This window comes from Lasiosphaeria miniovina, assembly GCF_030549165.1.
Source record: "Lasiosphaeria miniovina strain SMH2392-1A chromosome Unknown B0T26scaffold_5, whole genome shotgun sequence".
Taxonomy (NCBI): domain Eukaryota; kingdom Fungi; phylum Ascomycota; class Sordariomycetes; order Sordariales; family Lasiosphaeriaceae; genus Lasiosphaeria; species Lasiosphaeria miniovina.
The window spans coordinates 1,060,125-1,082,143 of NW_026848224.1; the positions used below are offsets into that span (position 1 = coordinate 1,060,125).

General features: G+C 56.7%; 7 protein-coding genes across 7 annotated transcripts; 5 read left to right on the plus strand and 2 right to left on the minus strand.

Annotated features, from left to right (window-relative positions):
• Positions 1-106: 106 nt before the first annotated feature.
• On the plus strand, positions 107-1,521 carry B0T26DRAFT_714911 (uncharacterized protein). Its single transcript, XM_060442221.1, has one exon. The coding sequence runs from the start codon at positions 426-428 to the stop codon at positions 1,161-1,163; it is 738 nt and encodes a 245-aa protein (XP_060293990.1). The 5' UTR covers positions 107-425; the 3' UTR covers positions 1,164-1,521.
• Positions 1,522-5,202: 3,681 nt separating this feature from the next.
• Positions 5,203-5,499, plus strand: B0T26DRAFT_626103 (DnaJ domain-containing protein; the record flags this gene model as incomplete). Its single annotated transcript, XM_060436179.1, has 2 exons — positions 5,203-5,264; positions 5,340-5,499. Coding segments are annotated over 2 exons (222 nt in total), but the record flags the coding sequence as incomplete, so codon positions are not given.
• Positions 5,500-6,121: 622 nt separating this feature from the next.
• Positions 6,122-7,927, minus strand: B0T26DRAFT_343235 (uncharacterized protein). Its single transcript, XM_060434495.1, has 2 exons — positions 7,895-7,927; positions 6,122-7,701 (listed from the first exon to the last, which is right to left on the minus strand). Exon 2 carries the CDS (start codon positions 7,425-7,427, stop codon positions 6,261-6,263), a length of 1,167 nt encoding a protein of 388 aa, XP_060293992.1. The 5' UTR covers positions 7,428-7,701; positions 7,895-7,927; the 3' UTR covers positions 6,122-6,260.
• A 1,283-nt stretch (positions 7,928-9,210) lies between these two features.
• B0T26DRAFT_343268 (uncharacterized protein) lies at positions 9,211-10,987 on the plus strand. The gene is made up of 2 exons (XM_060434497.1): positions 9,211-10,742; positions 10,824-10,987. Exon 1 carries the CDS (start codon positions 9,490-9,492, stop codon positions 10,534-10,536), a length of 1,047 nt encoding a protein of 348 aa, XP_060293993.1. The 5' UTR covers positions 9,211-9,489; the 3' UTR covers positions 10,537-10,742; positions 10,824-10,987.
• B0T26DRAFT_343265 (major facilitator superfamily domain-containing protein) lies at positions 10,299-13,322 on the plus strand. Its single transcript, XM_060434496.1, has 5 exons — positions 10,299-10,742; positions 10,824-11,234; positions 11,375-11,716; positions 11,782-12,328; positions 12,385-13,322. The coding sequence occupies exons 1-5, from the start codon at positions 10,533-10,535 to the stop codon at positions 13,152-13,154; spliced, it is 2,280 nt and encodes a 759-aa protein (XP_060293994.1). The 5' UTR covers positions 10,299-10,532; the 3' UTR covers positions 13,155-13,322.
• A 1,608-nt stretch (positions 13,323-14,930) lies between these two features.
• On the minus strand, positions 14,931-16,922 carry B0T26DRAFT_343281 (hemolysin-III related-domain-containing protein). Its single transcript, XM_060434498.1, has 6 exons — positions 16,481-16,922; positions 16,387-16,399; positions 16,294-16,326; positions 16,109-16,170; positions 15,854-16,025; positions 14,931-15,720 (listed from the first exon to the last, which is right to left on the minus strand). Exons 1-6 carry the CDS (start codon positions 16,650-16,652, stop codon positions 15,108-15,110), a joined length of 1,065 nt encoding a protein of 354 aa, XP_060293995.1. The 5' UTR covers positions 16,653-16,922; the 3' UTR covers positions 14,931-15,107.
• A 2,246-nt stretch (positions 16,923-19,168) lies between these two features.
• Positions 19,169-20,815, plus strand: B0T26DRAFT_649562 (glycosyl hydrolase family 71-domain-containing protein; the record flags this gene model as incomplete). Its single annotated transcript, XM_060438102.1, has 2 exons — positions 19,169-19,770; positions 19,903-20,815. Coding segments are annotated over 2 exons (1,515 nt in total), but the record flags the coding sequence as incomplete, so codon positions are not given.
• Between the last annotated feature and the right edge of the window lie 1,204 nt (positions 20,816-22,019).

The following is a 22,019-nucleotide window of genomic DNA, read 5'->3' on the forward strand; positions in this document are numbered from 1 at the left end:
ACCCAGTGTATTCTCTTCAATTCACGGATGTATACTCCATAGGGTGCGAATGGTAAGACCAATTTGTAATATTGTGTCAGATCTTGTTGTGAATAGGGTGTGTCCCGTGGTTTACTTCAGGGGCGGAAAGCGGGAAGACGCATGCACAGCAACCGGGTAAACTCTGGCTGGCCTCTCTTTTCATCTGATCCTGTTTAACCACCACCTTCCTTTCTGAGTAATAACTCGAATACTACAGCAACGGGAACAAAAAGAGGGGCTGTTTTCTTCTTGGCACGCCACCGTCCATCTCAACACCGAATTAGGCAACGACATTCACATTCTCTTTTCACCACCACGCCTAAGCCGCAACAGAAACTAAAGAAACAAAATTCTCCAACCCACAAACTCTAGCCAAGAATTCACACTGCAATCACAAAAAGAGAATGGCGACCGCACCCAGCACCGTCCGCTACTCAACAGCCAACGTAGCCAACGACTCGGCAGCCCAGTCCTTCGCCTGGGAAGAAGGCATCCCCGTAAACAAGTTCTGGGACAGCCTCAGCTTCTGCACCAGCCGCAACTTCCTGCGCAACTTCTCCGCGGCCGAACTCGCCGCGCTGCCCATCGACGCCGCCAGCAGCGCGCCCGACACGGAAAAGCTCGAGCTGCTCCTCCGCCTCCTCGAAACAAAGCTCTCACACAACGACGTCAACATCACTGATGATGATGACGATAATAAATTCGACTGCTGGAACGATACATGTCTAGCTATGGCATCGATCCAGTCCGAGCTCGGCCGGCTGGACGCCGCCGAGACGACCATCCGCGCCATGGCCGCCGCGCGCCGTGATAAAACAAACCTGTCGCCGCTGCACATGCTCGCCGACCACCTCGTCAAGATTCGCAAGTTCGCCGAGGCCGAGGCCACGGAGCGGCCTGTCGTGCAGTGGATGGACGCGCATCCCCGGTTGGGGAAGGACTCGCCGCAGGCGCTCAGCGCGCGCCGGGTCCTTGTGCGTGCGCTTTGGGGGTTGGGGTGTAGGCATGCGGAGGCTGAAGGGATGGTGCGGGAGATTAGGGAGATTGTGGAGGGCATGGGGGAGGGCAGGTTTGGGGTGTATCAGCAGGAGGAGGGGGAGTTGGTAGAGGAGTTGGTGGCGGGGCTTGGGATGGAAGTGTGAGTAGATGGGACTTGGTTTCTTGACTTGGGTTTTCCTTGTTGCTTGGATTATGACTAGGGCGATGATCACGAGGAATCTGCTGCATTGGGACTGGGGTGAGACTGTGGGATGAGCTTGGTTGAGTAAAAGGTCTATATAGCCAGGTGCAAAGGTGTGGATATCGTGAAGTGGTGGAAACTCCGCCTGAAGTGGAAAGAGTACTCATCAGTTTGAATTCTAGGATGGATGGTCAAGGTCACCTACGTAATTAGGCTACACAGATTCCAGGGGGGTCAACAAGCCAAGGTGAAAAGCAACGAACAACTTCTACAGGTCCGCTAGGAAAAAGAACGAATGAAGCACACCCCGCTAAGCGAAAGAAATCCAAAAAGTAAATAAAGCCTAAGTGAATGCAGTTTCTTAGTTTCCTTGGGCTATTTCTAGCGTGACACCCCTTTTTCCATATGCCCACGTACCTCCTCTTCAATAGACAAGGCATCGATAGATATCCAGCGGCGACCTATCAATCCGACCATGACGACTAGTAGAAACAGAAACACCCTTAAGGCAACCAAATGCCACCCACCCAGCCAGACAGCACAGCGAACTCGGAAAACGGCCTGCACCTCGTCGTTTAATTTTCCGCTAGCCGGTATGTATAAGTAATCTAGCCCGTTCTCCCTTTCGTCCCGCCCTCAAATCTGTTTCCGTTATTATTACCATCATCTGCCTCCGCCTTGCCACCACTCGCTGGCGTCAGGGGAGCAATGGGATGGTGCTCGAAGGCCGTGGAATAATTAGATCGGTGGCTGAACGATCGTCAGTGTAAGCGATTTTCCGCTCATTTTTTTTCTCCACCCCGCTTTCCACTGCTGTTCCCCTGACGCCTAGAAGTATCCGGACTTCCGCTCGCGTTTCCTAAGTCACCCCTCAGCCGTGAGTGGTCCTAGGTGGTGGGGGCATCGATCTGCCGCCTCCGGTACTGCCGCCTCGAGCCCCTTGGTGTGCGATCTGCGACGGGTTTGATGAGATTCCGCTGGGATTCCGCGGATTATTGACAGGTAGAAACTTGTGGCGTCTGGCTTGGGACTGGGCCCTGGTGGACGAGGCTCCTTTCCCTTCGGCCTTGTTTTTATTTTTCTTCTCGAGATTTTCCCTCTGTTTGCGCTGATCCCGTTGCATTTGTGTGAACTCCTCCTCCCATTGCTGAGGGTTCATTGTTGAAAATGGTAAAACGGAGTCGTAATTTATTGTGCTGGGTTGCCCGGTGCGATGCTTATCGAGATGTGTTTTTTGTCGAGACGTCGAATTAATTAGAGTGTTGCCGAGATGGAGAGAAAGATGGCGCCGAGTGAATTAGAGGATCACCAAAGAAGAAGGAGATGTGGGATGTTTATACTTGGCTTGACGGCCTCATAGCTCCCGGTCCTCGTGATGCCGAGCCATGAGACGAGGCGTCAGGTGCGAATAGACTTCACACGGATGGCCTTTGTGATGAGTGGACGGACGAGGAGGCAGCCTCCCCTGCGCACGAGAAGCGTGCCTAGGCCGCCGTCAGTATCAAATGCCATCTAGTGGACAGTTTATGATGGCATAATGCATTGGCGATGGCATAATGCATTGGCGATGGCATCATGTTTGGTGATGAGGTCAATCTATGATGTTCCAGGGCCAACCAGCAGACCTGTGGCCGGTTTCGTGACGTTGTGTCGTTACGGCGTGGTGGGAAGAGGTGTTTCACCACGGTCTGGAAACAGTGGTTCCACTGGGGAACAGGAAAAGTTAAAAAGGGTGCAGAACCCGAGGTGATGGACTGCTACCGACAATGGGTCCACGGCTGCACCATCAGGTCAAGTCTTACCGTCATTGTCGCTCTTGTTGTCCGGGCCTGCTGTTCTCATCGGTACAGCCACAGGCGGTATCGTTCTACTTCCGCCTCGACAACCTCCGCTTGTTGAACACGTAAAGCATTCAGCCATTTGATCTTATCTTCCGAAACACGGTGCGCCTCGCGTGTGAAGGATCATAAGTTTTGACCTTCAAGCTTCCTCCCTCTTCTCTCACCTGTAAATAAAAGCTAAAAGAAATGTAACAGAATTCTTAAATTAAAGAAAAATAGCACGTATCATAACCATCCCAACCCTCTATCGTAGGTCTATCCAAAGGCCGTGGGATAAACTAATAACCGGAAGGCCGTTGGCGTAAGATATCTTATGTTCGTTCATATTCTTCTTCCACCAAGCCTGCCTTCCGTGCTACGACCAGCAGTTTGCTTCATTCTTTCTGCCCTCCAGAACTCTTTGATTTCCGCTCTCTTCTTCATCAAGGCTCCCCTCCGCCGGTGTGGGATTAAATATCGGGTTCATGGCCTCACCAATACCGCGTTGGGCCCGGTATGTGGCTTCTAGCCTCATTTGTCAAGTCCCACGAAAACCACGGTGAGGGTATCCAAATTTTTCTTGCTTCGGAATCCCAAAGGCCAACTTGACCAGACCAACGAGCCGGACAGGTTGGACCTTGATCGAGTCTGGGCTGCGTGATGGCCGCTGGAGAGCGCCTATTCCACTCGACGTTTGTTTGCAGTTGTGTGGGCGCTGGAAGCGAGATTTAGAGGGTTGGAGCAGGTTGTTGCTGCATCGCGTTTAGTTGCTGGCGGGGATCGTGACTATAGGGATTGCCCAGACCCGATGGTGCCCATCTAGGATAGATGACGAATGGTATTTGGTCTTGTGTGATGTCAAGGCAAACGGGGCATAGTGCCCTCATAAACCCCCTTGTATGTCGGAGCTCAATTGCATGCATCCAGTGAAACTGCAAGGCGCCACCTCTGTAAGAATTCGACATCCACACGAATATGAGACAATCGAATGCTGGCAACGGCATGTGGGCAAGTTAAGAAGGCGAGGACGATTAACCGTTGGCTTGTATGGCTGTTTATTACTCACTGCTGAAAATGTAAAGCGGTGGGAAGTTACTATGTATGGTCAGCTCAGTGCGGTGGTGGTCACGACGCTGAGTTCTTGCATGAGCTTGTTGGAGCAAGGCCAGAAAGGAGAGGCAAATGTAATATATGTATGCCAAGCTTGTTGGCCTTTTAACCTGAAATCCTCGTGAGGTCGGCACGTGAAACGAGGCCTGGAGTGCCGATGACGTCGCATGGGTGGCCCTTATGACACATGAAGCATCTTGGGCGGCACGAGCTTCACTTAGCTGTCGGTAGCAAAGGCCATCGAGGCGGGCAGTTCGGAGTTACATAGACCATGGTATGCGACGGGTTTGATGGACGCTGTTTCAGGGTTAACTAGCAGACCTCTAGTCTTCTTCAGTTGGTCACAGCTTATGGGCGGTCTTGTTTCATGAAGATCAACAAACGGTGGTTCCGCCAAGGAGTAGAAACAATTTAAGAACGGATGAAGAAGCCACGGGGATCAGGGATGGGCCGCTGCCCCTGCGACCCTTGCACGATTGAGTGCACGCTTACCCTGCGTATCGTCCTTATTGAGCGGTCTGTTGCTATTTGTCTTGAGTATTTGCCCGCCCTGAGCTATTCAGATAGAAGTGCTAGGTACGGGCGACATTGTTTCGCTGCCGCTCCTTGAAAGGTTTGCGGTTTAGCTAAAATTTGCTATTTCGTTCTTTTTAATTTAGTGGATTTCTGAGGCCTAATTTCCTGGCCCTCGAGTTTTCTTATTTTGGGCCTGTTCAACTCTTTTCTACGAACAGGGAGCCCAAATTTGACAACCACCAGACTCGGCTGTATCGTTCACTGACTAACGGTTGCTTCGCGCTCGAGCCTCGAGAAACGAAAATGACGTCAGTGCAAACGACGCGTCGCCACCACCGCCAGCCGGCGGTGGGGAGAACAAGCCTGTGGCTCGATGGTGGCAACTCCAATGTTTCCGCTAGACTAGGCTGATTATTTCCGAGTTTCTTTTCGCACCTCGCATCTCGCATTTCGCACTCTACCCCACCCAAACGGTCCAAACCATCTGCATTCGACTCGTAGCTAGCTAATCACCCGCCAACAACACAAGTGACCACAATGCCCGTCGACAAGGTTCTCTACGACCGGCTGGGCATCCACCACACCGCCACACACGAAGACGTCAAGCAATCATACAGGTAACAACCGCCGCCAAGATAATGCCACACACGTACAATCATTCCCTGTCAGCGACGCGACTGACAAACCCCCAGGAAAGCCGCCCTGAAATGGCACCCCGACAAAAACACCGATTCGCAGGCCGAAGACAGGTTCAAGGAGTGCTCAGAAGCCTACGAGGTCCTCGCCGATCCATCACGGCGCCAGGCATATGACCGGCACGGGCTCAGCGCTGCCACCTCGTCAAATCCCAATCCCGCGGCGAGCAGCACTCCGGCCGCCTGGCCCGCGACCGGGACCGGGGCGACCACGATCCCCGTCCGGAGGAGCGCGAATTACAACTACAGAGCCCGCGCCGCGCCGTACTACTCCACCGCCCCTCAAGCGCCCCCCGCCGCCACAGCCGACTACAGAGCCACTGCCAACGCTCCGACGTTTTACCCCACCGCCCAAGCCACTCCCGCCAACGCGTTAACGTCATCGTCGTCGTTTAGTTTCCAGGCGTCGTTCTCGTTCAGCGCGGGCGAGGGCGTTGGTTACTCGTGGTCGCGGTTCGTGTCGACTAACAACGGCGGCCGCACGTCCCAGACGAGCGTCTTTGGGGGCAATGTTTGAGATACGTACCCAGTCAGGATGGGATAGATGAGACATGATTGATTACTTCGTGAGAGGACTAGGCTATCCGTGACTGCGAAGATGGACGATGCTTGCATTGACGCGTTTGATTTATTTATTTTAAGGAGGTTTTTTCTGCATTTCTTACAAAGTAGGTTTGTTTGTATGCATATAAATTGATAATTAAAAACACAGGAAAATCTATTCTACCGACCTCCGAACACCTGGATAATGCACCAATCGTCAGCAACCCAAACGCCAGACTCGACAGAATTCATCGCCCGCCCCCGTCGCCCCCATTTTTTGTCTTCAGAACCAGTCTATTCCGGTCAAACAAGCCAAGGAATAATTAGACGAATTACACCGTATGCTATACATCGCCGACAAGCACCAAAAACACGTCAGTCACTGCTCTCGCCCCCGCTCATCTCACTCGGCTCAGGACCGTGAATCTCGGCAACGACTTTTGCCTCCCACGTGCGGCGGACAGCCTCCCAGTAGACCTCTGCGTTCTCGCCGCGGGTGTGGCAGCAGTGCGGTGTGGCCTTGAAGCGAACGAGCAGGCTCCTGACCCCAATACCAGGCGCTGCGCTGGCGAGGCCGTGGGCCTCGACGTCGCGCCAGCAGATGAGGTCGTCGGCCTCGCTGAAGAGGTACGTGCGCGGCACGTCCTTGACGTCCCACAGCGCGGCGTCGTTGAGCGCGCGGCGCGTCTTGCTGATGAGGTTGTTCTCGTAGCCGACGAACACGCAGAACAGCACCCACGTGACGCCCAGCACGCCGGCGCCGACGGGCAGCCCCACGGCCTGCGCCACCGGGTGCTGCGGCAGCGCCCGCCGGAACGCCGCCACGTTGCTCGCGTACCGCGGCGTGCCCGGCGTGCTGTCGAAGATGAAGGCTCCCACCGGCAGCCGCGCCGTCCCGCCGCGCCGCGCCTGGTACCCCTGCGCCAGGCACACGGCCTTGTTAGCGCCGCCCTCGGAGAAGGCGTGCAGCAGGATGCTCGGGTCGTCGTTGGGCGCAGGGGACGTGTCTTCTGCTCCTGCTGTCTGAGACGACATGGAGTAGCGCGCCGAGTCGAGAAACGAGCACAGATAGTCTATGGCCGGGGCGAGTGCCTTGATCTTCTTCTTGGTGGAGTGGAAGGCGAGGTCGGCGATGGCCGTGGTGATGAGCAGGATGGACGTCCCCGGGTACATGGCCTTGTACGCCTCGGTGTACTTGACAATGTGTTTCGAGATTGCGCCGGTCCACGAGAAGATGATGACCAAGTCGGGCGGTCTTCGCGTGCTGCTGGGCGGCGATGGCGGCGTTGACGAGGAAGATGCAAAAGACGCGCTGGCTTCATTGCCCTGGTGGTTGCATGTGCAATATTGTTGCTGCTGCTGCGGCTGCGGCTGCGCCAGGCCCTTCTCTGGGTCATGTTCCTGCTGTTCCAGGTGCGTGTGCTGCGGCCTCTGCAGTGGATACCCCGGCCTCAGATGTTTGGTGTCTCGGACGTGGATAGATGGGGCGAGACGCAGGAACCCGGGGAGGAAGGGGCCCGTGGCTGGTTTTTTCTTGCCCATGATCTCTGCTTTTCGCGTGAATCTGTATCGGCAGCGGAGTAATTAAAGGAAAATTCAATCACGAATCAAAAGGTGAAGCAAGAAATGGTTGACTCAAGCGAGCTCGGGCTGGAGAGACAAGACGGCAGAGGAATATGCCTGGCGGACTGTCTGCTCGCTTGTTGGTGTTGCTCTTGTTGACAAGGTTGGCGTTCGGTCCGCGCAAGGCAGGCCGCACACTCAGTGGTACAATTCAAGAAACTTGCTCGACAAGGGCGCGACTGGGTTCTGGGTTCTGGGATGACTATTAATTAGCAGAGTAAGTTTTACTTGGCTGCGTCCTGTAAGTAGCATAACAGCAGTGTTTCATGAGCCATCTAGACGCCGAGCTTCATCCAACTGTCTTGCGCGTCCATCAGGCCATGATAAGTCAACGGGCAGCAGCAAGTATGCAAGCCAACTGAGGAGAAGGAGGGAATCATACGTGCCTAGTGCGCGAGGGCTGCCAAGTACAGACACAGAAAGTGTACTAATCATCACCCTCGATGCCAACCGCCTGAGATGACACCCAAGAGAATCCTAACTAGAACGAGGAATTACCATTGGTCAAGCGAGTGCGGAGCAATGTGACCGCATTATGAGTGAGGCCTAGGCGTGGAAGGCGGTCTGCGAAACTGCGGGCGGGCTCACTTGGCATCATCCTGATAATATCGCGAGCACCCCACCCTGCACGGGTTGGAAGATGACCTGACCTGATGCATCTGGATCTGGCAAGCAATTGCATGTGTCGAGATCGGCCGGGCTTATGCCCGATTCGGCCGTAGACGTCTAGGGGACGATGCAGGCAAGCCAAGCAGCAGGAAGCTGTGTGTGTAATGCGTATTCCGTTTTTAGAGGCTGCCATGTGCCTGGCTCGATCGGCCGGCACTGAGCAGATTGCAGCTTGCATGGTTGCAGACTCGCAGCTGGGGAGGGAGGTGGGGGCTTGCAGCTGCAGCAAACTATTGGAGATGGAATATCCAGTGCAACCCGGCCACCAACGACTCCATTGTTGGTGACTGCTAAGCTGATAACGAGCCGATGGCAGGGGACGCGGTGCCGGGTCGGATTGATCTTGGCTCTTGGCCCAACGGCCGCGTGGACGCAGAGTTGCAATGGAATTGACGACCGACGTTGCCGACACTTTCGTTGGGCGCAGGAAGAGCTATGATAAAGTTCCCGACACGAGAAGTGTAAAATACGGGCTGCGCGACGAGGGGGAGATAGGGCAGGAAATAGCCCAAGAAGTGCCGGCTCACAAGGCTGTCTTCTCCGCTTGGACGGGCAGGCTAGCATCGACGGCTTCTCTCTAGCAGCTACCAGTTTGGGCGACCCAGCACCTAGCTCGTCAACGCCAATTGCCACCAAGTAGTGTAATTCTCGTTCCATGCTCTCCACTACGCGGCGACAGAACCCAGCCACTGTGTTTGTATAGAAGTGCTGAAGGCTTACAGAGGTAAGCACCAGCGGCGAAAACAGCGAAGACGAAGACGGGATTGGCCAAATCCCGTTCCCGAATGTACGGGTGAGGCGGTGGGCGGCTGACATGTTGAAGTAATCAAATCCGTATTTTATCATGCAGAATCATTTGTGGGGGGGGGGGGGAGAGGGGGAGAGGGCTTTGCACACCTTCCTCTCCCGACAGCAATTGGATTTTAGGTTCGCGGCGGCACTTTCCCGGCAAGGCTAGAGGCCAAGGTGGAGACTGGAAAGCAAGAGGGGGAGGGGGAGGGGGAAGAGGAGGGGCATGGAACAGAAAGTAACTCTCTCATCGGTCTCAACGGCGGCGGTAAGGAAGGCGCACCCTATGAACCTTGGTAAACCCGACAAGTTTAATCCGTTCAAGGCCCGCGCTTAGCAGGGCGGACAGCTTCAGCTGGAGCCGAACCTAAATTCCTGAAACAACAGACCTGCGCGCCAAGCAGACCACGAACAACAACGGCGGCGCGCGCCAGGCGACAGGACTTGGCAATCCAGTGGAAAGGATGCAGAACCCTCTGGGAGGAGCGCCACCCGCCGCAGAGCCGCATCGAATCCCGGGCAAATGCCGGAGACTTGGCCGTTACGGGGGCGTTGGGGCTGTGCAGGGCAGTCAATCGGGTGTGTTGCAGGCGCCAAGGACGTCGCTGGCTGCTGCGCCGTTGTTCTTTTTTCCACCGTTTTTGCGCGCTGCTGGGAACCATCTGTGGCTGTTGGGGGCCGGCCTCTACAGTCGCATTCAGTGCCGCGAAACTCTACCCACCCTAAGCTCGCCCGGGGTATGGGTAAGGATGGTGGCTCTCGGCGCCGCATCCGCGCTGCGGCGCTGGCCACTTCTGACGGTCCTGTCAGCCCGTTGGATCGACTTTGGCCGCGAGCCTGCAGAAGTAGCACTCTATCGGCCGGTCTCTTTCACCCTGGAGCTTGGAACTGGGCGGCGGGCGTTGGTGACAAAGTGCGACTCCGGATATCCGGCCACGCCCGCCAACCCCCCAGCAGCAAGCAGCCCAGCTCACAGTTGCCTACGCTGCCTGTGCGTGCCCACGCTTCACTACGCTGTGGGTGCGGTGCTGTGGATACTGTGTTGTGCTGTGCCTGTGCGTCTCGGCCCTCGACATGGCATGCCGTCATCCATCTGATGAACCTTCGTTCCCGCGTATCGATTGGGAGTGGAGAGGGCGAAGGGAAGGAAACATGCTTGCTTAGCTGTCCCGGACCAGTACCAGCAGAAGCAGCAGCAAAAGCAACAGCAACGGCAGCCGGCTCGCCCAACGCCACCATATCCACCCCCACAGTCTGGCTTGCCTCCCTCGCCGCTCGCGTCTCCCCCATCAATACAAAGGAAAAAGAGGCCCCCATGAGATTCCCGCTCAGCGATGGCCCGTCCTCTCTCTGGACCACGCCACACAGACCCAAGTCGATGAATAAGCCCCTGACGTCGCAACATCAAGACACTGTGCCGCCGGTCCACCACTCGCTCGCCTACTTGAAGCCGCGCCCCCGGGGACGGGCACCTAGTCGCCTGTTGTCCTCTCGCACCGGCAACTCGACGTGCTGCCGCACCGAGAAGACGACCACGACGACGCCGACGACAACCACACATCCGCCATGACTCGCCGCATCGAGGTCGAGGTCACTGACGCCCCCCATCCCGACCCGGCCGCTGTCGATGTCGGCCAGCTCGAGCAGGGTGATGTCGGAGACGCCAAAGACGCAGAATGGAGGCCCGGGAAGCAAGAGTGGGCCGTCATGGGCACACTGGCCGTCATCTCCTTGATGGTGGCGCTCGACGCCACAATCTTGGTGTCGGTGCTGCCGGTGAGTTGGGAACCAACGGTCCTCCTCTGGACGGACAAAAGCGAAGATGCAACAGACTTTCATGAACTGACACGCGCGCAGACACTCGCCCTCGACCTAGGCGGCACATCTACAGACGCCTTCTGGGCCGGCACATCATACCTACTGACATGCGCCGTGTGTCAGCCCTTCATCGCGGCCCTGTCCGACATCTTTGGCCGCAAGGAGATGCTCTTCGTGTCGGTGCTCTTCTTCACCCTCGGTACGGTGCTGTGCGCGCCCATCGCCAAGGACTTCACTGTCTTCTTCGCCGGCCGCTCCGTGCAGGGCATCGGCGGCGGCGGCATCATCACCATGGGCCAGGTCATCTTTGCCGATATTGTGCCGCTGCGCCAGCGCCCCAAGTACTTCTCCCTCGTGCTGGCCGCCTGGGCCATGGGAAGCGTCCTGGGCCCGCTGATCGGCGGCCTGTTCGTCGAGCACGTCATCTGGTCTTGGTGCTTCTACATCAACGTGAGTTGCGCCGCCGTCCATTCCCCGAACTACACCTGCCATGAGAAGTCGAGACAGCGGGGAGGGGATCAGATGTCGAAGCAGGGCAAGCGGAAGCCTCATTTTACAGGACACGCGCTTACATGTTTGGTGCCTCTCAGTTCCCGTTTTGCCTCTTGGGTCTCATACTCGTTCCAATGTACGTGAAGCTCTCGACGGAAAAGACGTCGCTCATGTCCAAGCTCGCCCGCGTCGACTGGATCGGCGGCTTCCTGTTCATTGCGGGACTCACGAGCTTCCTCGTGGGCATCTCGTGGGCGGGCATCCAGTTTGAGTGGAAGAGCAAACAAGTCATTGCGCCCATGGTTGTTGGCGCAGTGGGCGTCGTGGCTGCCATTTTCTGGGAGCGCCACGGCGCGCGGGAGCCCTTTCTGCGGCCCTCGCTGTTCTACTCGACTTCGGCCGTCGCCACGTACGGCTGTGCCCTATTCCAGGGCTTCATTGTACGCATAATCCTCTCCCGTCTCACTCGCCTCTGAATGTTATGACTAATTTTTTGAATTTCCAGCTCTTCTGTGCGCTGTACTACGTGCCGTTCTACTTCACTGCCGTTCGCTTTGTCTCTCCAACCCAGGCCGGCCTCGATATCTTTCCTGTTACATGCTTCCTCCTTCCGGGCAGCATCGTCATCTCGTTGGTGGCGTCGCGCATCGGCCGCTTCCGATGGGCTATCTGGAGCGGCTGGGTGCTTACCGCCATATCGTGCGGCCTGTTTGTTTTCTTCGACGAGGACACAAAAACCCCTGTGTGGGCTGTGATCCTCGCAATCTTCGGCATCGGCCACGGCATGCTTCTCACCAGCGTCAACGTTGGCATACAGGCCATAAGCCGTGTCGAGGACGCTGGCCGCGCCGCTGCCATGTATGCTTTCATGCGGACGCTGGGCATGTCGATTGGCGTGGCTGTCGGAGGCACCGTGTTTCAAAATGTCATGGTCCTCAAACTTGACGAGTTGGGGCTACCTGAGAGCATTGCTCATGAGTCGGAGGCTTATGTCCCCACCATGGCTGCCATGTCTCCCACGGACCCCACCCGAATTGGGGCGTTGCAAGCTTGTAAGTTGACGGCGGCCTGAACAATCTCGGTGCATGGTGCTAACGGTGGAATACAGATGTGAAGGGTTTCCATGGCGTTTACTGGACCATCACCGGGGCCGCATGCGCCGCCTTCCTGCTCAGTCTGCTCATCAAGCGCCACAGCATGGACAAGATACTGGAGTCCAAGTTCGTGCTGAGCGGAGGCAGAGAGCTGAATGTGAAGGTCACAACCACACACGGCGACAAGGTTTCGGAGAGTACCCTGATCGCGGCTCGCCTGCCAAGATTATTCAAGCCCACGCCTGTCACGCCCACCACGCAGTCGGGCTCCGACACAGACAGCACCTGCTCCATGTCTAAACAGCCAGACACGCCGGCGAATGCCGTCCGGGAGAAGGATCCCGAGTCTCCCGACTCGGACGATCAGGCTGCAGTGCTAGTACAAGCAGTCGCATTCTACGTCGAGCCCGGCGGAAAGATGACTCCAGTTGAACTTTTGTCGAAAAAGAGCAGGACAGAGTCACCGCCCAGGGCGGAAAGCCCGGAGCCAGACATTCCAGAGGCCGGCGCACCGGAGCAAGACGCTCCACAGCCAGAGATGCGAGAGCTCTCGCCACAGGACGCGAAAGAGCAGCAGCAAGAGACATCCGACGAGGCGACACTGGCATCGTCGGTGCGGGAGAGCTCAGAGTCGGTCATGGAGACGGCCGAGCAGCAGGAGCTGATAGAGAACCTCATGCCGGTGTGGCTGTTCGAGGAGAAAGAGGAAGATGACAACGAAAACGAAAATGACGACGGTGACGACGAAGAAGACACAGCCTCGACCAAGAGCAAAGACACATAATCGGAACTTGCTGCAACGTGTATGCAAATTTGTACATATATACCCCATCACGTCATGTTTTCTTTGGCATGTCGACTGTACCTACCTACCTACTTAGATTACCGCTGCCATTTAATAGATGGAATTGGAGTTTCACATATAATTAGATGCATCAATACTATGACAGGGTTTCATTGCTCATGGCAGATAGTACTTGCTTAAAAAGGTGGGTATGCGCTGTTCCCTTGAGTGCAAATAGGCCTGTTCCTGTTACACTTTTGGAATAGGGAAGTTGCATCATGGCGATTGTTCCGGGGCCCTGCCATTTTAATTCCAACCAGCCTGGATTCCAATAAGAGAAGGCTGATTAGCATAATAGTGGGAGAACTACGGTTTTTTTTTCGATCAATTACTCGTCAGGGCCTTTTTGTAGCGCTGACGAGTAATTAGACTGGGTGTTCCAGAGACCGTCTATAAATTTACGGATTTTCGAATCTTCCTCCAAGCAAATTCCGTCGCTCCATATTTCGTGCCACAACTTCTTCACACACCCTCCATTTGCGGCCGGCACCTCAGTCTTTAACAATCACGAAACTCCATTTCCAGACCACGAACAACCACCACAGCAAAGATGGCCCAGATTGATGCACCAGTTTCTCAAAAGTCTGAGCCATCTGGTCATCATTCCATAGTATGGACGACGACGCCAGGACTCTCGCAGATGACCTCATTGACCTACTCGGTCGCATGAACAAGACTGCAGATGCGGAGGTCAGAAAGCGATTCTGGGAGAAGCTTTGTTTTGCCGGAGGCTGGGACTCGAACTGCACTAACAACTAACCTCGGGGTCAATAATTAATGATCCCCAAGAAAAGGCAGATCCAGTGATTCGCTGGAGCTAGGACACGACAATAGGGAGACTTTCTAGGATCTGAACGCTTCGGTATCTAGCGGCTCGGCCTAAAGGATATCGCTAAGGGCGGCGATAGCTATTAGAGCCCCTATTTCTTTTCTCGTAACGCCTTCCAAAGAAAGACCTTTCCTGGCCGGGTTATTTGCTTCATCTTATCGAGCATCATCTTGTAAGCTCGCAGCGTCTCGAGCTTCGTGTGATCCTCGGCACTCCAGTCTTCCTCATTGTCGGACGGTTGCCATCCGTGTCTGTGGCGCCAACGGGCATATGGTCGAACTTTCATCGAACCAGGCGGGCTCGAGCCCAGTAAACATCCTATCAAATGTTATGGTTGTTGATGCGTTGGCACTCCGCTTCGTCCCAGTGAATCACGGAGTCGGCCCTGGGCGTAGGACAAACTTCGAATTTATGGCACCTCCTACACTATCGCACCAAAAGAACGTGACGTTCTCGTCCTCCCAATTGATGTTGTTTGTTGGACTTCAAATAGACGGCGGCGCCTGGAACTCTGTTCGCCCGAGGGCCGCCTTTCGCCAGCGCGTTCTTCGTGATTGGAATTCCGGCCTTGATAGTGCTGACCAGTGTCGTGATCTCCGCCGCTCGACGCTTGGCCATATTTACCGGGAGGCTGTTGGTACAGCTCGAATCCCAGCCTCCAACGAAATAAAACTTCTAAAATCTCTTTCTGACTTCCGTATCTACAACTAAGCCAGTCTTGTTCACGCAACCACCGGGCAGGTCGATCAGGTCATCCGCAAGAGTTTAGTAATTCGGCTAGGGGATGCCTTTAATTAATAGGCGTTTCGAGAAAAGAGATGGGCCTCCAGGATTCCAAAATAGGGGCTCTAGTGGCTATTGCCTACCTCAGTGAGAAACGTTTAGGCCGAGTCGTAGGATATTGAGGCGCATTAGATCTTAGAAAGTCCCTCGCCGACAAACATTCAGGGTTTAGACTAAAACTTCCATATCAAGCCTCATCACCGCTACCAGATAGCATCTCTCCACCTCCTGTGATCCACACAAATCCAGCCCGCCTCCCCATCACAACAACATAACCACCGTCACGCCCACGCACCGCACTGCTCAGGATGCGCATGAAAGTAATCAAACGACGCGACCACGCCGGCGCCATAGCACAGCCCGGCCACCAAAATTGCGATATGCATGACCTGGTGGCTCGCCCCGAGCACATCGAACCGCCGCGGCCACCAGCGCTCGGGCACCCGCGCGGCGTACGCGCCCGCGCCCGCCACATTGAACACCAGCGTTGCGAGCACCCACGGTAGGCCGACGCGCTCGCTGTGGTTTGCCGCCCCGTGTGTCAGTACCCCGTGCGCGACGGGCAGAAACGTCGACGCGACGCCTAGCAGCCCGAACGTGGCTGCCCGCAGCACCGCCGTGCCGTGCTGTTCTAGAACCACTCCTTTGTCTAGCTGAGGTGATGATATTGGTGGTGTTGGGGAGTGGAAGGCCGCCCGCCCCGTCGCCGCGCCGCACAGGCCCGCCATCACCGTCGTCAGCGCCCAGTAGCGCGCCTGCAGCGCCGGCGCGCACGCGAAGCTGTAGTAGACTAGGGGAATGTTGGCGCCCCACATCAGCAGGATTATGCCGTAGAAGTCGAGGCGCTGGCCGGCGTGGAGGGCCGACGGGCTGTGGTGCATGAATGTGTGGAACCTGTTTGTGTTGTTGTGACAGAGGGGTTGTTTGTTAGTTGGGTAATTGGGCAATTAGTTACGGGGTGTCGGTAGTTGGGGTATAGGGGTTGGGTTGGCCTGTGGCCCTCTGGAGAAGAACGGGAAATACGCACGCAGCTGAAAAAGCAAAGCACACGGCCACGCCGACAAAGTAGATGCTGCACACAATCTTGTCGGCAGGCGTGGCCACGGCATCGCGCGGCGGGGTTGTTGACGAGGCGCTGAAGATGTATATGGGCAGGGCCAGGAAGACGAGGGCGCCGACGGCGTGGGAGAAGATGTTGACTGTGTGGGGGTTTGACAGAGTGATTGATCAGTTAGTGGGTGAAGACGGGGCAAGTCAGGGGTAAGGAGGCTGTATTGGTTACCTGTCTCGTTGTGCAGATACCGCCAGCTGTTGAGGCAATCCAGCAGCGATTCCGATGCGGGCCTGCGGTTGTCATGTCTCTCAAGTCAGTCATGTTACATACTCGGCGAGGCTCTTGGGTACCTACCTCTTTTTGGGTAGAAGATCTGATGTACAAAGGATGGTAAATCCGTACGTGTAACGTACCTGTATCCGGTCTCGATATGGCCACTACCCTCTCTGTGTCGCGGTTCGTTGTTAGGAAAGTTGCATGGTCACACGCTTCATAACCAGACTCACTGCTGCCAGGTTGCTGTCGTCGATTCGTAGCCCGTGGTTAGCTCTCACACGAGGCTTGATATGATATGCACGGTTTGGAATGGACAAGCCTTACGCAAGTCGCGCCAGAGAACGAGTTGAACGGCGCGAGGCCGAGCCTCCGCTAGCCGTAGATCCAGTGATCTAGTCTCTGCCCCTTTTGAAGTTACAGCCCGCCGTCGCGTGGCAGTCTGCCGTCGCGTGGCAGTCTCAGCCGAGTGAGTCGCAGTTCGTGTCGTATCTGCCATCTTAATTTCTCGTTACTTCACATACCTGACGTTGGAAGTAAATTGAGAGTCGAGATTTGTGGTCGAATTCGCCTGGTTCTAACTTCCTGGAGTTTGGCCCACGTTTCATCGGCCCGTTTTGGGCAAGCAAGAAATGGCGCCCAAGCACCAGGTGTCCCATTTCAGTCACTTGCAACTCCGAATCTTCATTTCAACCGCTCCGGAGTATTTTGATCCGACCGCGAGCAGCTCATATTCACAATTGCAAGTCAGGCCAGAAATTGCTACAGAGTCTAATTGCGGTTGCTTCAATGCTGCCCGACTGCACTCCGTGGCCGGTTTCGGCCGCACCCCAGGAAAGGCCAGCCCAGGTAGGAACCAACGTAAGCGGTTAGCCGCTTGGGGGCCGAGTCATGAAACAGGAGTCTGCGACCCGCTCTCTGTCATGCGAGAAAAAAAACACACCAGCGTCCTCACATCAGCCGGTGTTGCCCGGTTCCCCAGAGTCAAGTCAACGATGCACCTTTTGTTCCCAAAATTCCAGCCAAAATGGCCGGGAAATGACAGCGAATCAGCAGCGACCAACTGTTTCGGTTCAAGCGCGTTTGACGGGGGTGAAAAAACAAGACAGGTTAGCGATCCACGGATTGCTTGCTGCTGCTGCTGCCGCCGCAGAGGACGGCTGTGCCTCTCGACTGCCTCGTTTCTGGAAGCAGGACGCCATCCTTCGTGGTGCCATCTGCAGCCGTCTGGAGAGGATGCCGATGCATGTCATCCTGAAGATTGTAAGAGGAAGGTGGTTCCCGTTCTATCTCTGGCTGGGCCGCTCTGGAACTCTGGGCGTGGATGTGTGGGATTTCTGCCACCGCTTTTTCGGCCGGCGATACAAATGTTCACACACGACGTAAGTCTGGAAGATAAACGGGTTGATCAATTAGGTGGCTGCCTAGTGCGAGACCAATCATGTCGCACGCGCAATAATACGACCAATTGCCCAAGTACCTCTCTAGCATGACGTAGGACAGCAAGAGTGTGGCCGACGACGTTCTTGCACACGTGACTTTTCCTACTTTGATCTCACTTTGCCCCTATGGCGATGTGCAGAAAGAGATATGCCGATATCTAGCTGTAGTTTGTTTCATTGTTGATCAGAGATCACTTGTGGCTAATTAGGTAACGCGTATTACAGACTTTTGTAATGCTGCTGCTCTCAAAACTGGGCAGTGCCTTGAGCACAGACAGAAGCCATAGAATGTTTTCAATGCCCGGTACAGTTCGGATTACTCCGAGCCGGGTCGCCCACAAGGTTTGGAACGGGCCAAGCGCATCCCAGGTGTAAATCGAGGTCGCCAACCTTATCTAGATTCCTGGAAATGCATTTTCCAGGAACAGTCCGCGGAATAAGCGTCCAATCCCAGGCTCCCCAGGCACCACAAACCCGGGAACCGTCCCCGGCAGCAGCCGCATAACAACACCGGGCCTCTGAGGTAGACTGTCGCTCGTGCGTGTGCCTCAGGAACTAGGGGCGCATTGAGGAGGAGAGAAGAACAGACATGAAAATCAAATCGAGGCCCTGATTGGCCCGTCGCGCAATACGCGCAAGAGCTGTGTGTCCTACCTCCCGGTGCCTAGTTCATTCAGCCTCTCGCTCCCCCGCATAAATAATAAAACATGCGCCATTGAATGATAGGATAGCATAGCCGCATGTCTATGTGATGTATCTATTAGGCTCACTCACACAGACCAAGGTGAGCGGCTGTAATTAGAACTGGAACCAGACATAGTGGGCAGACCAAAATGCTTCTGAGAATAGACGTCCAGCCCCTGGCACGCGGCTCCGGCATGCGCAGTACTCACTTGCCAGCCACGAGCCTGCAAGGTTCCCGACAGTGGGCGGGGTGCGGATACCGGCGAGTAGAGGCCATGAACAACGGACGAAGGATGTCAATGGTGGCGACTAAGCCATGCTACTATTGTCGACAAGCCTCGTGCGTACGGCTGGCCGAGCCTGGGACAGTCGGCCGCCCTCACGCGGCTATGTCTCGACGCGCCACGTCCTATTGTCGTCCTCCTCGCACTCGCCTCGCCGTCGTGATGTATAAAGGTGGCCGGATGGCGCTGCCTCTCGACTTGCATTTCCATCATCACTCACAGTCGCATCAGTCACTCACTTCGGCAATCGACCAATATCCAATTCACCCGAGTGAACACACTCAGCACCGCCAACAATCGCCCGTGCCCAACTCTTCGAGATGAAGCTGACGGGCTCTCTCCTCGCCGTCGGACTTGCAGTCCTGTACGGGGCGTGCCAGGTCCAGGCAGCCGCCGTGTTCGCGCACTTCATTGTAAGCTCACCGCCTGGCTCGGATTCCGGCGGCCGCGGCATCGCCCGCCCGCCTCGGACAATCCTCCCTCGCACTTTCGGTCCCACCGCCTTGCTATTGAACAGTGAACAGCCTCGCACCATGATCCGCAGCTAACAGTCCCCAAAACAGGTCGGCAACGCGCCCAACTACAACCTCGACACGTGGCGGCGCGACATGCAGCTGGCGCAGGACGCGCACATTGACGCCTTCGCCATGAACGTGGCCACGGGCGACGCCAGCATCTACAACTCGCTGGCGCTAGCCTTCGACGCGGCGCGGCTGCAGAACTTCAAGCTGTTCCTGTCGTTCGACTACCTAGGGGGCAGCGCGGGACCCTGGGGCAAAGGGCAGGTGCTGGACCTGGCGTCAACCTACTTTGCGCGCGGCGAGTACCTCAGGTACAACGGCAAGCCGCTGGCGTCGACATTTGAGGGCTCGGACCAGGCGGGCGACTGGGTCGACGTCAAGCGGCAGACGGGGTGCTTTTTCCTGCCGGACTGGTCGTCGCGGGGGGCGCGCGGGGCGCTGGACCTGCAGGGCGGCGTGGCCGACGGGCTGTTCGCGTGGACGGCGTGGCCGTGGGGCAACCGCGACATGGACAGCAACACGGACGCGTCGTACGACGAGGCGCTGCGCGACCAGAACAAGCCGTACATGATGGCCGTGTCGCCGTGGTTCTACACCAACCTCCCCGGCTGGAGCAAGAACTGGCTGTGGCGCGGCGACGACCTGTGGGCGGACCGGTGGAACCAAATCATTGAGCACCAGCCCGAGTGAGTCTCTCTCACACTCTCTCTCTCCCTCTCTCTCTCTCTCACACACACACACACACACACACACACACACACTCTCTCTCTCTCTCTCTCTCTCTCTCTCTCTGTTGGACACAGCTAACCACGGCCCAGATTCGTCGAGATCGTCACGTGGAACGACTACGGCGAGAGCTCGCACATCAGCCCGCTGTACGACAACGCCATGGGCCTCTTCAACTACGGCAAGGCGCCCTTCAACTACGCGCAGGACATGCCGCACGACGGGTGGCGGCAGTTCCTGCCGTTCCTGATCGACACGTACAAGGGCGCGCGGCCGGCCATCACCAAGGAAGGACTCACGTCGTGGTACCGCACGTCGCCGGCGGCGGCGTGCAGCGACGGCGGCACGCCCGGCAACACGGCGTCGCAGATGCAGCTCGAGTTTTCGGCGGCGCAGGTGTCGCAGGACCGCGTCTTCTACTCGGCGCTACTGGCGTCGGACGCGCAGGTGGAGGTGACCGTCGGCGGGCGCACGCAGGCCGGCAGCTGGAAGCACCGGCCCGACGGCGGCGTCGGCGTGTACCACGGCAGCGTCGAGTTCGGCGGGCGCACGGGCGACGTGGTGATTCGCGTGTCCCGCGGCGGCAGCACCATCGCGCAGATCAACGGGCGCTCCGTGTCGCCCGACAACTGCCGCAACGGGCTGAACAACTGGAACGCGTGGGTCGGCAGCGCCATGTCAGGCGCCAGCATCCCGGCCGCGAGCGCCCCCGGAGCCCCGGCCAAGCATCCGTTCCGCTGGAGCGACGGTGACATGCCGCAGTACTGCGTCGAGGGCCACAGCAGCGGCGACGGCCGGCTCGACGGCCTGTGCCGCTGGAGCTGCGCGCTCGGGTTCTGCCCCATCCACGCCTGCACCTGCACGCGCCAGGGCACCAGCCAGCCGGGCGCCCCCGGCTGGGTCAACGTGCCGGCGACTGGCGTCGACGGGGTCAGCGACTTTGGGCTGTGCGACTTTGCCTGCCACCACAGCAACTGCCCGGGCGACGTGTGTAGGCGCTTCTGAGGCTCTGAGCGAGTGCCAAGAATCAGCTGTTTCCTACGGCGTTTTGTTTTCCTTGGATTAGATATAGATTTGGGACCTGAGGTTTGGGAGCGGGATTCACGTTGGGCTTTGGCCCGGGGAGCCGGCCTGTTCTGGGGCATTCTCATTTTCGTGTAAATATTCTTGGAAGGACCTGAGGTTGAGGTTTGGGGCCGGGGATGCGTAGGGCGGGGTAGGGCTGAGCGGGCGGGTTTGGTTCCATGGGGATTTCGGTAGATCGCTGGCCGCTGCGCGCATCAGCGGGTCGCACTCTGTGCAACACATCCAATGGTAGACTGGGGTAAATCATCAGATCATAATCAGTTCCATGATTACAGAAACTTTTGGCGCGGGCGCCGAGCCGCTGGTGACTAGCGGCCGCATCAACTGCAGGGTCGACGGTCGGCGGGCTATGGCCATGGGGATGACGGCCTGAGGTGGCCGTGGATCGTTTTGTGTCAGTGCTTGGCCAAGCGGGTGCAGACCGCGGTTCAGGTAACCGATTGATTCGTTTTGTTTCTTGTTGCGGTGCAGGTTTGGGTGGCCGTTTGCATTTCTCTATCGGGTCTCTTTTTCTTTTCGTTTCTTGATTGTGAAGGTCTGGCCGTTCGTGGAGAGGCGATTTGAGATGGACTTGCCGTTTTTCTAGGGGCTAGTGGGCAATCTCGCCTCGTAAACAGCCCTGGAGCGTTAAGGTTAACAGCCTCCAGGCTGCAGGGGATCCGGTGGGATGGGCATGGGCATGGATCGCATCGTCAAATGACCCCAGCGGGGAGACCCTGGAACCCGCTGTAGCAATGTGAACAAGACTCGACGCGGCTTCTCTAAACACTAAACATGCAACGGACTGCCCATTTTCTTTAACAATCGAGGGCCGCGTCTTGCCCGACCGCTTTTACCCCCTCAGCCTTGCCATCAGCAAAGGGTGAAAATTACCGATGGGTGTGGTGATGGATGGCGCGTTGGCGGGCCGCCTGAAGCGTGGGGCTGGCCGCCCTCGTTTCAGCGCTCGCACATCCTCACATGCACACCCGCGGGGCCATCAGGTCGCCTAGTGCAAGCCGCTGTGCCGGCACACGACGGACCCTTTCTGGTTCATTGCCGGCCTGGTGTTCTTGTTTCCGTGCTGCCCCAGCTCTTGTTCGTGCCCAATGTGCTGGCTTTCCCATGTTTCCGCTTGGTGAAT